Here is a 12722-nt window from a genome sequence, read left to right as displayed (position 1 = left end):
CTTGATCTTGCGGTAACTTTGGTGTGACTTCTTTGGGCATGGAGAAACCAGACTTCCACTGGGATGACTGGGTCTTCATTTCCAGATCATAGCCACAGACCCATGGTTCATCTCCAGTTATGACCTTCTTGAGGTTCATTGGTAGTGGTCTGAATCAAGCCATTAGCAAGTGCAGCACAATGTTCCTTCTGCTCTGGTAGCAGAAGCCATGGAATGAATTTTGCCACAACATATTTAATGCCAAGATCCTGCCTCAAAATCTCGAACACAGTAGTTTTTAGAATTCTCAGATCAGCTTCTAGTTGTCACACTGTCAGTCGCAGATGTTTGTTGATTGCAGCCTGTACACGTTCAACATTCTCAGGTGCTCTGCTTGTTGCAGGCCTTCCAGAGCGTGGATCACTTTCAGCGGATTCTCAACCATCTTTGTAGCACTTGTGCCACACTTTTATTTTCTCTGCAGTTGTTGCATCATCCCTGAAAGCCTTCTGAATCATCCAGATAGTTTCTGTGGAGGAATGTTCAAGCTTAACACAAAATTTGATGCAGATTTGTTTCTGTACTTGCTTGTCATTTTGAATGTGATGGCCACACAGTGCACACATGTTCACTCAACAGTATCACGGCTGCCACTGACTAGTACAGTGAAGTCATAGTTCACATGTGCACATTCCAGTCCATTCTCTTTGGCTGTCAGGTTACGTTGATGTCATGCAAACCATTCTCATTCTATTAATAATTTATTAATAATAGCTGGACGTTTTCCAAACAGACCTTGCATATGGAGAGAAAGGGACATTAAACAGTTGGCTCACATGATTGTGAAGTAAGTCAGAATCAGCAGCCCTCTGGAGACTGCAGACCCACAGAAGAGTTGTTGTTCAAGTTCAAAGGCCATCTGCTGGTAGAATTCCTTCTTGCTCAGGGGAGGTTCATCTTTTTTCATCCAATTGGAGGAGGCCCACCCACATTATGGAGGGTAATCTGCTTTATTCACATTCCACTGATCTGCATGTTAATCTCGTCTAATAAACACCTTTACAGAAAACATCTAACAGAGATTGACCAAATGTCAGAGCACTGAGGCCCAGCCAAGTTGACACATAAAATTAACCGTCACATTCTCCATTCTCCTACCCCCCTTTAAATATATCTGTGGTAATTATTACATTGAGGGAAAATTTGCCCTTTGGAGATTTGATATGTCTTCTACATCGATGTTTCTCTCACTAATAGAAATAATTTACAGAATGAAAAAAATGGAATGGATTTGTACCATAGTAGTTACTGCATGTTATACAAATGACCATGGTGTTCTAGTGTACCTCAAACCCCAGCAGATGCCATTGCAGTGCCCCTGCTTTTAAAGAACATCCAGGTCCACAGGATGAGTCTGTGTCCGTCCTTGGCCCATGGCACCGTTATCCAGGTCTGCCCAAGCTTTGGAAAACAGTCAAGGGAGTTTCTAGAAGTTTAGGCTTCTCATGAGAGCTTTTCCAAGAATTGTTGAGAAGAAAGTCTGAGACCCTGGTTTATTTTAGAATCTTAGCCTTGCCCCTTATCTACCTTCACACCCTGTGTCTCCTGAGTCCACAGGAGGGGAAAAACAGGGGTTACCTACCTTGCAGACAGAATACACTTGAACCAAAAATGGGACTGCCCACCATCTACTTGTAGACCTATACTGATCTAACCAGTACTGATCTAAATTAAGCCTCTATAGCCCAGTGACTACATTGATAATTTTCACTTTCTTTGAAGTTTATGAATATTAAACACAAGACAGCAAATATAAGTAGACCTTAATTTGATTAATGACTGGTTATACTTCAGAAAAATATATTCCAAGTCAAAATGATCTGCGTGGACTTTTTTGGCAGCAGTAATGTTATAACACTGCAAGAATGAAATGTCTATTTGTCTAATAATTATATCTTAAAACCATATTTGCTAAGCTGTCACTGATGCGAATATGCACACTGTGGAATGATTCTTCCTAGTATAGAACATACCGCATTTCTTAGAGGTCAGCATAGTTTTCAATAAAAGATGCTTGGCTGTTAATAGTGGGAGAAGGAAGAGAATAGTGGGAGAACTTGTATCACTGTGCCATACAAGTTGCGTAGTATTTGCATGAAATTTTATAATAACACCATGAAGGTAAATTGATAGGATGCTGTAAATACGAATTATAGAAAATTGCTCCTTTTAAGGTTGAATTCTGTAAGTTAAGGATCACTTATATATAAATATTGTCAAGCCATTTATACATGTTATATATTTTTAAATTTATTTCATTATATATTTCATTTCCATCTGATTGTTGGTGGATAGTGTGGAAGTTGGTTTGTTTTGGGGGAGTGTACCTGTCTATCTACTGGAGTCCGAAGGTGCGTGTCTCCGGTGGTACAGGGTCTGCTTTAAAGATTCTCTCTCCTTTTTCTCTATGCAGTATGAAATAGTCCATAGAATAATTTTTTTTAACGTTGGTAAGAATTACAGACTGTTTTTCCTCTGGTTAATTCATTATGGAAATCTTGTTATAATCAGTTCACAAAACACCGCTTATCATGCATCTGTCTTCAAACATAATTTCTTGCAAGTGGTTTCCCGAGAAATCATCAGGTTTTCTGCGCCGCTGCCCTTGCTGGAGTGCTTCGTGCATTCTTTTAAAACAAGATCAGATTTGGGACTTATGTAAGTTAAGACTGTTCTTTCTATTTAACTGAAGTGTTTACCATAAAGTTCAATAAAAAACAAAACTGTCCATTTGCTGTTATTTCTTTTAAATGTTGTTTCCCCATCTCTGCTGATACATGTTTTTTCCTAAGCCTGCCTCTTAATTCTCCTACGTGTGAGCACCACTAATCTGCAATAAGTTACATTGCCTGTTTTTAAAATCTTGTAAAAATTGCCATTTCTGACAGTATTCAGCCATTTTATTAAGGGCTGTAATGTAGGTAAATAAAGCTATGTCTAAATATATTTAAGTATGTTTCCAAAAAATAACATTTATATAAAGAGAACTTTCAGAAGTATTCTTTCAAAAGTGGTGCAGGTTCGTTCTTGAAGAAGAAAGAACTCTGCATAATATCAACATGTCTGGATTTCTACTTGGAAATATTTTTTCTGACAGAAAGAAACCATTCCTGCTTGGAGAATTTTAGGTTGCATAGACTCAACTTAAAAAATATATTAAAGTTTCAAATCCAATTTTCCCCTCTTTTCAGAACTACATTTTTATATTCAAGTGTATGGGTGCATACTATATTTCTTCACAATTTTGAAAGAGTATAATTAAGAGCTGATTCTTTATAGCTGACTGGCAGAAGATTTAATTCTTATATGGTTTCTCTTTTTTTATACTAATACTGTGCTATGCTTTAAAAAAATTGTCAGTGGTATCAGAAAAACTTTTTTAAGACCTGAATAATTTTTTTCCTTGGAAAGTGCAAGTTGATATCTTATATTGGTTTTCATGATTTCACTGGGTACTTTTGAATTTCAGTTTTTAGCTTGAGATGAGTTCAGAGATTCAAGGGGTATTTGTGGCATCTGAACATTTAAGTTTTATTGAGAGTAACTTGGAACCTGTAACATTCCAGAGATGAATTTTTTGTTAGTTTGTTCCAAAGTCTTTTTTCCATTCACATACAAAATTAATTCTGTGTGGTTGGTAAATGTAACCCATAAGAATGTTATGTTTCTCAGGTGATTTTTTCTCCTTCCTGACATGGTTTTTTTATAAGATGAATATAGCTGATTTACCCAGCTTCTTCCAATCTTAGTAACTTTCATAGTTTTGCATTGCCATTTTAGTTTATTTTAAACTTTAATTTAGAGCAACAAGATTTTTACTTGTCACTTTAAGATGTTCTTAATTATCCTCCATTGTCTTTTGGAATATTTTATTATTGACATACTATAGGAGCATCATTCCAACAATAATTTTGTCCCAGAATTATGTCACTACATAGTTTTTTCTGTTATGATTTATGTATGTCATTATAACAACATGGGGTTTATATTAAAGTGTTGATTTTAATGGACATTTTCAGTGTTTTGTTGTCAGGAGCCTAGCATTGTATAATAGTTTTCAGCTACTTAATTTTCATTGTCTTCATGTTTTTTTAAAAAAATCTTTAAAAAGTCATTTATATTAAAATTTTCTCTTCATTGTAAATAAGGTATAATAAGTATATGCTGGGCCAAGTTAATCAAGGGTTTAGAGATGAAAAAAGATTTCATACAGTATTTCTGGTAGTTCTTTCAAATTAAAAGTCACATTTTAGTATATTGAGGCAAGAAAAAAATAGTTTAAAAATAAACATATAAATTTATTTTTATCTACTTTTAAGAAAGTAAGCAGTTTTCTTGATTGTATTTGCATCAAGTAAATGTATTTTTTTGTAAATTAGGAAGTTTAGAGTGGATCTTTATATAAATCTCTAATTTTTGAAGTACCTGTGACCAATATTGTTTCTGTTATGATTCAAATAGATTTCACGGAGACTTCTCATTCTAAAACATCTATAAAATTTAAAAATATTAATATCTTATTATTATTAAAAACTTTGAGAGTGTATAATATCTGATGTTATTACATCAGTTTGGCTGCATAAGGAAATGCAATCAAAGTCTCATTTGAAAGTTGGAGGCGGTAACATAACAGCATTTATTTTCTTTGAACTAACAGATATCTGGTATCACTTCTTCCCAGTTCACGTGTGTGTTTGAGGTTGTTAATGTTGGTACTGAGTTGCCTTGACTTCATTGAAGGGCCTCTTGTGTTAATGAACAGGATTGTTCATTAAATGATCACATATTTTTAATAAAATGCCATCCTAAATGTCAAAAATTTTTAAAAAGTAAGATCATTAAAATTATAAATGTATTATAAATTTACACTGAGGTTACTTATTTATGGGAGCCAAAGTATATGATAATGATTTGTTATTTCTAAAAAAAATTTCATATCCATTTTATTAGTTTGGTTATACATTTTAAAAACTTATCTTCTTATACCTACACTTTTTAGGTGAGACTGCTGGTTCTCTATCTTCCTTGACCTTTGATCTTTAGTTCTTATACTATAGTCTCATATTTTAAAAAACTCTTTTCTATTTTTACTTTCACTGCTTTTTACATATTTTAATTTATTGGTTATTTCTAACTACTGTGAGTATAAAAATTGTTCTATTACTGTAGTCATTTCAAAATATGAAAGACTAAGAACCTGAGACATAGTCAAAATGTATTTTGAGTCATCTGTTGCTATAACCCCACAAGCACCCTGCCAATCTGCGAGTTCATTTGTTTGGTTATTCCTGTGTTATGAACAATGTTTGGTAGGATTTTTTCAAATTATAAAATTATGTAACATTAATTTCTTAAACTGTTGCTCCTCTTTGATAATTTTTCCTATTAAATTATTTTGGAAAGGAGCAGGGGGCTCATCATTTTCTTCTATTATATGTCTGTGTCTGTAGGGTAACATTTAAAGTGTTCTTCTTGATTTTCTTTCATCACTTAGTATTTGTACCAAGCCTTGGCCATCATTTTCCTTTTAAAAAAATTTATACAAAGAACTCTCTTTTTTAAAAAGTTTTATTTATTTATTTTTACAGAGAGGGGAAGGAAAGGAGAGAGGGAGAGAAACATCAGTGTGTGGGTGCCTACTAGAGACCTGGCCTGCAAACCCAGGCATGTGCCCTAGCAACCTTTTGGTTTGTAGGGCTGTGCTCAATCCACTGAGCTACACGTGGGCTCATTTTTTTTTTTTAACAGTAAAAGAAGAGCTGTTTAACCCCGTGGGATTTTACACCTACCTCATTGGGTTGCTGTGGGAATGAAATGAACTAATCCACATAAAGGGCTTCAAAGTGGTGTCTGTCATGTAGTGAGTTTTCTGTAAACATCAGCTGTCACCACTACTACTTCTAGTGATTTGGTATTGATATCATTAATAAGAGAATTATCTAAACTCGGACCTTTTTGGTCACATGATAAATAACCCATATGATACTCCAGTGCAAAGTATGTATCCACATGAAGTAGTAAAAGGATTGTTTGGTAAGTGTGTCTGGGACCATTGGTTAATTTTTTAGAAAAATGTAAAATTATAGCCTCACCTCACAAGCTTGATCTCATGATTATAGCTGAGTAGTTCCAGATGGGATAAAAAAATTAAATGTAAGGCTATGTAACCTGTATTTTTAAACTTTAGAAAATATAGGTGAATATATATTGGACTTAAGGATGGGAAAGTCATAAAAACAGTGGAAGAAATCATAAACAATGTTCTTGAACATATATAAAAGAACTCACACCACTCCACATGAAGAAGACAAACAACCCAATTAAAAAATGGACAAAGGACCTGAACAGAACTTTTCCAAGGAGAACGTACAGAGGCCCAGAGTCATATGAAAGGATGCTCAGCATTACTAGCCATCAGAGAGATGCAAATTAAAACCACAATGAGATACTACTTCACACTGGTCGGAGTGGCCATCATAAACAAAAACAACAAACAACGTTTGTTGGAGAGAGTGTGGAGAAGAGGGAACCCTAGTGTACTGTCGGTGGGAATGGAGACTGGTGCAGCCACTGGGAAAAACTGTATGGGATTTCCTCAGAAAACGAAAAATGGATCTGCCTTTTGACCCAGCAATACCACTGCTGGGATTGATTATACCTTAAGAATCCTGAAACACCAATTCAAAAGAATCTATGCATCCCAGTGTTCATAGCAGCATAATTTACAAAAACCAAGTGCTGGAAGCAACCTAAATGCCTATCAGTAAATGAGTGGATCAGAAAACTGTGGTGCATTTACGTAATGGAATACTATGTAGCAGGAAGAAAGAAGGAGCTCCTGCCCTTTGTGACAGCATGTATGACACTGTGGAGCATTATGTTAAGTGAAATAAGTTAGGAAGTAAAAGACAAATACTATATTATCTCACCTATAAATGGAACCTAATTAACAAAACAAATAAACAAGCAAAATAGAACCAGAAACAGTGAAATTAAGAACAAACTGATGGTAATCAGAGAAGGAGGGAGGGAAATAGTGGGGGAAAGAAGGGAATGGGTTGTCAGTGAACATGTATAAAGGACCTATGGACAAAGCCAAAGTTGGGTAGGATTGAGGATGAGAGGTGGGGTAGGGGAAGGTGGTGGCGGGAAAATGGAGACTATTTGAACATTAATAAAAAAATAATGACAAATGAAAGAAATTCAGAGATTAAATAGGTAAACATTTAAAATTTTACCAAAAAAAATCTTAAAAGTTCTTTGCAACAAATAGGTCTAAGAACCATGACCTGAAAAAATACGTGTCTGTATATGCATTATTTTTGAAGACCCTAATTAAAAGTGATCAAAATGTATTAACAATTTTTAGAAGAAATAAGAAATGCAAATGAGTAATATGAAAAAAAGGCTAATTACCCCAACAGTTTATATGAAATGGTAGGCAATTTTTCACTTGTCCCATTATTACAGGCTTTAATTGGAAGTCCTTTTATGAGAGAATGGTAATATGGACAATGGTACTTACTCCTGGTGGAAATGCACACTGTTATTAACCAATCTGAGAAGCATTTGAGCAAGATCTATCTGGCTTCGCAATTTGTCCTAATGAAATTCTCAGGACATGGATGAAAGGGAATGTGCATGGATGTCTTTTGCAGTCTTATTGAAATAAGGAGCAGATAACAACATAATGTCACCTTTTATAGTAAAAAATAAGTTTAACTTCAAAGGGTTGCAGTGAAATCATATGTTAACATACCATAAATGACTTCTACTGGAAAATACGAGATAGGAAGTGTCTCCTGGTGGTTAGGGGCTGACCTGCAACTGCAGGCTTACTCTAAAGTCACCTTCCTATTGTAATAATGTTAAATTGCTGTTCCTTTAAAGTGCACAAATCTCTAGCAGCTGTGGGTAAGTGCCCTGGAAAAAGCCTGTCCATAAAAATGCTGAGCCAATTATAAAGTACAAAAATGTGAAATATAAGGAAAAATATATTTTGTGTAAAACTGTTCCCTTACTCCAAATTCCTTGTTACTGTTTTTTTTTTTTTTTTACCTTCCTTCTTTTTAAAAAGCCAGTTCTTGCTAAGAGTTTGGCATTAGAAATGAACTGGAATTTAAATAGGTTCTAGGTCATTCATAAACATTTATCTGAAAGAACCCTCTGTTTACTTTCAGTTTAAATACACTTTTTTAAATTTCCTTTTTGATGAGAACCACGTAAGATGTGAGGGCTAGAAATACTAACCGCTTTTCCTGACATAGAATTTACTTTCTACTTTCTTTACTTCTTATCTAAGCTTAGATTTAACCAAGCTGTGTGGTTTAACTTAGATTTAACCTACTGTGTGAAGTGAGACAGTAGGAAGGATGCCTTTAAAATATAGCACCAGCCCTGGCTGGTGTAGCTCAGTGTATTGAGTGCGGGCCTGCAAACCAGAGGATCTCAGTTTGATTCCCAGTCAGGGCACATGCCTGGGTTGCAGGCCAGTCCCCAGCAGGGGACACACAATACATTGTGTGTCCTCGGCAGAGGCAACCATACGTTGATATTTCTCTCCCTCTCTCCTTCCCTTCCCCTCTAAAGATAAACAAACAAACAAACAAATTAATTAAAAGACTGGGAAAATTAAAAAATATATATATAGCACCAGAAATAGCATACATCCCTAGAAAGAATAACTAAAAAAAAAGGGTTAATGCATGCTAAATCTTCCTGTTGTATTGCTTTAAAATGAGTCACTATTTAATAGGGTACTTTTAATATTTAACATTTAAATCTGGCTTTAATTTTAATATTTTGTATCTTTTATAACATTAGCCAGTTAAAAACTTATTAATAAGCCCCTTAATTTATTTTTCCCCTTCTTGCTAGGCTGTGTGTTGTGGGAACATGGGGAGGTGTAACATGTTCCTGCCTTCAAGGTACTGTAAATAAGTTGGAGGCATAATCAAGTACTAATTTATAGCTATCGTGTATAGCATTTACCACATACCAGGTATGGGGCCAAGGGGCTTACGGGAATTGTTTCATTCTTAACAGCCCTGTGAGATGTAGGTACTATTATTTTAAAGTTGAGAAGTTGAGCCAAGACGTTTTTTAAAAGTTGGCAAGTCACACAGCTGGTGAGTCAGTGAGCAGGGCAGAGCTCAGACCTGTTTCTCTCCTGTCTTTGCCTTTTAACACCTAGTGATGCTGCAGCAGTGATGGAACCAGTGTGGAGATCTGAGTGCCCTTTCTCTTAGTTTCAAGACACCAAAGCTCAGTACCTGTGGGAGTTTCGCTGGCTTGAGAGCCGCCACCTGGAAAATGGGTGTGAATGAGGTCAGACCCCGCCACGGTGTGTGGGTCAATACAGTGGCAGTAACGCGTGTGCTGGCCAGGGAGTAGGGACAGAGCCAGCCCACAGGGTCCCCAGAGTTCCTCCTGACACTTGTGTCGGCAGTTCCTTCTGAGTTCCTTGTGTAGGCAGTGTTCGGTCCTTTTGTCTACCTCTTAGAACTTTCTCTTGTGAAAATACTAAATGTGCCCTTTCTTTGTTAAAATTTACGTAAGAAAACGAAACAGGAATGATAGTAGGGATTTTGTTGTTGCCCTTGTAAACCAAGTTAGTAAGCGTTCACCAAGCACCTAGTATGCGCCCAGCAAACATCGCCACACCATCCTGTGGACCACGGTCCCCATCTTTGATGTCTGTAGACCCTCAAGTTAGAAATCTGATTACTTCTTCTTTTTCTCCATTGTCCACTTATTGTTTACGATGAAAGCAAAAACTTCAGTTAATTGTAAAGACCCAGTTTGATTAACACTTTTACCGAAGTTCAGGATTGAGCTGTGATTTGTGAATCAGACATTTTTCAGATTTTCACTTTTGGACTTGATTTGCCTAGGATGAGGCATTTATTTATGTCCTAGTTAGAACAATTCCTGGGCCAGAAGTGCATGGTGACTCAAGGAAAACCCTCCCCCGGTACAAGGAATAATTGGGAAGGCATTTCTAGTCCTACCTGCTCATCCTGGATTTGCCTTCCTGGAGACAAGAACCGTGGAAACCTGAAATTAGAACACAGTGAAATGCCATCATAGGAAAAGTTAGAATAGCTAATGTGTCATTTTTGTGCTAAACCAGAAGCCATCTTATTATACTTGGATTCCAGTCTTGGCCAGCAGTCACAGGTGACAGAATTTTAGGGTGAGATCAGGGTGGGAAAAATAATTTCTGGAAATGAGGCAGACACCATTGTCTGTGAACCACTCTGCTAAAGCCTCAGAAGCAGTAAGAATCTGCTACTTCTGGTGTTGTTGCAGTGACTCAGATTATGTCTGTCTGTCTGTCTGTCTGTCTATCTGTCTATCTATTTATCTATCATCTAAGGAGCCCCTTGTCTGGGTTCTTATGAGTCTTTCCGAATATCCTAGAAAACAGAGAAATACTATGCAGTGTGTCCCCTGGGCCCTTAACACAGAAGTTTGAATAGTGTCTGCATGTGGAATATGAGAATTGACACACACGTTTTCTTCTCCTGGGACCAGGATGGCACATTTATCCTTTCACTTCCCTCACATTTCATCTCTTATAAAATATCTAAGTGTTTCATCACTTACCCTCTTCACTTTTTTCTCTTTATCTTTAATAAGAGAGCTTTAGAACAATTGTCTTTCTTGTTTCAAATGTTTTGTAAATGTTTTCTCACAAATCTGAGTATTTCCTCAAAATCAGAATGACTTGTGGTGGCCCACAGGACTGTATTGTCAGATTAACTTTTTTATTCTATTCTTAATATGCTGGTTGATTTTTATTAAACTGAATCAATGAATGATAAAACTCCATAGTCTCACTGATAATTGTTTTTAATATTGCTTTTATTTTGAATCCTCCTAACTTCTTAAATACAATGGTCATTATTATTCTTTGTCTTTTTTGTCTTAACTTCACACAGATTAGATATTATATATATATATTTTTAGATATTATATTTTTATATTGTGTTATAGAACAGCTTTATTTTTAAAGTTTTATATGTATCAAATTTAACCAATATTCATTTTTAAACAGAATATCTTTACATATTTAAAAATGTATTTTGTTTTGTACTGCAGAGTTGATATAGGGGTTGTATAATGTTTTAATAATCAGGCTGTTTTCTCTGTGTTAAAGTCTGGATTTTTAGCAAGTATAAAGGTTCGTTAGGTTAGGAACTGAGTATATCTTACTGAAATCTTGAATGATGTGCATAGTAAATATCACTACTCTTTCAAAAGAAAGAAAGCCCAATCAGTGCAAAAACATGAAAAGCAAGCAGAACGAAGTGGGAGTTGACTGAGAAAGGAGCTCTTGGTGAGGTTTTGGAGCCCAGGTGTAAAGTGATAGCGGTGAGCTGGAGAGGGAGCTTGAAGCAGGCAGGAAAAGTTACTTAAATACGTAGGAAGTCATCTTAGTAAAAGGTCGTATGACCTGTTGATGAGTACACAATTGAAACCATGAAACTTATTTCCAAATTTCAGTAAGCTTCAAATCACAAAAATACAGAATTTCCCAAGAAGAGACATGAGCTAGTCAATTATTCCATTCCCCTGGAGTCTCATGTAAGTTAAATAACTTGCTTTTAGGAACAGGCTGGTTCTATCAGCCGATACACATAGGCCCATTTGACACTATGCTTTCCCTAATTTAGTTTTCTTTGTGTGTAACAATAGATGCTGTCTGTGCCCCAGGTATGTTGTTAGGCTATGCTTAGATTATGATGTGAAATATTCCGGTGTTTGTGAATGAGAGAATTCATCATTTATATTTAAAATATTTTTTAAGTGCTGTTAACTTTTTTCTTATGAAATGTGTTCATTAGTCAGTCCATGATCAATGACCCTTGATTTCTGACTTCCCTTATTTTGCTTTATAACATAGTTGTTTTACTCACTGATTTTTGAAGAAAACTCTATGATTTAGAACGAAAAATATTTATATCATTATAATGTAGTTAAATGTTAGATGACTCTCTTACAAATTATTTTAATGAAATTGTATGGTATCTATTTTTGTTCTCTAAGTGCACTTGTAACAATATTATGGTGAATAAAATTTGGCCCAACATTGAGGGGTGTTTTTGTTTTTTGGGAAGGTTTTTTTTTTACTTCTTATTACTAAAAAATAATGTTTTTGTATTTACAGCTGGTTTTAGAAGAAGTTTCCGTCTTAGTAGAAAAGATAAGAAAACAAACAAGTCCATGTATGAGTGCAGGAAGAGTGATCAGTACGACACAGCCGACGTACCCACATACGAGGAAGTGACCCCCTATCGGCGACAGACGAACGAGAAGTACAGACTTGTTGTCTTGGTTGGTACGTGTTTGCTCTTGTGTGTAATTCTGATGACATAAGTGAGATAGTAAGAATTTCACTTTAGTTATATATGTGGGGTCCCTTTTCTGGGTTCTTATGAGTCTTTCCCAATACACTTGACGTTTTTGAGCTAAAAAAATCCCACTAGTTGACAGACACCACACCCTTTCAGAGCCCTGAACTGAGTATTTCCACTCCTGACCCAGCTTCCCTGGGTCAGGTCAGCAGGCCTGTTGTTGGCTCTGCTTTGTCTTTACTGCACACGCTCCAGGCGTGGCCCCTCGTTGTATTATACCCATCATTACTGTTTTACTTTCCCTCTCTTTAAAATCCACCCACC

At 35.9% G+C, this 12722-nt stretch overlaps 1 protein-coding gene across 4 annotated transcripts in view; it reads left to right on the top strand.

The window, feature by feature from the left end:
- The window catches only part of MPP7 (MAGUK p55 scaffold protein 7), a 247704-nt gene that overhangs the window by 187003 nt on the left and 47979 nt on the right, over positions 1 to 12722 (top strand). For all 4 annotated transcript variants that reach the window (XM_037037132.1, XM_037037133.1, XM_037037134.1 and 1 more), the window contains one exon: positions 12212 to 12382. In XM_037037132.1, coding sequence (XP_036893027.1) covers positions 12212 to 12382 — 171 coding nt within the window. The remainder of the gene's footprint in view (positions 1 to 12211; positions 12383 to 12722) is intronic.

The sequence above is a fragment of the Sturnira hondurensis genome, unplaced genomic scaffold, assembly GCF_014824575.4.
Source record: "Sturnira hondurensis isolate 20B ecotype Veracruz unplaced genomic scaffold, ASM1482457v3 Scaffold0022910, whole genome shotgun sequence".
In the NCBI taxonomy this organism is placed as follows: Eukaryota; Metazoa; Chordata; class Mammalia; order Chiroptera; family Phyllostomidae; genus Sturnira; species Sturnira hondurensis.
The sequence above is the reverse complement of the archived record's forward strand: the minus strand, read 5'-3'. Positions and strand labels throughout refer to the sequence as shown.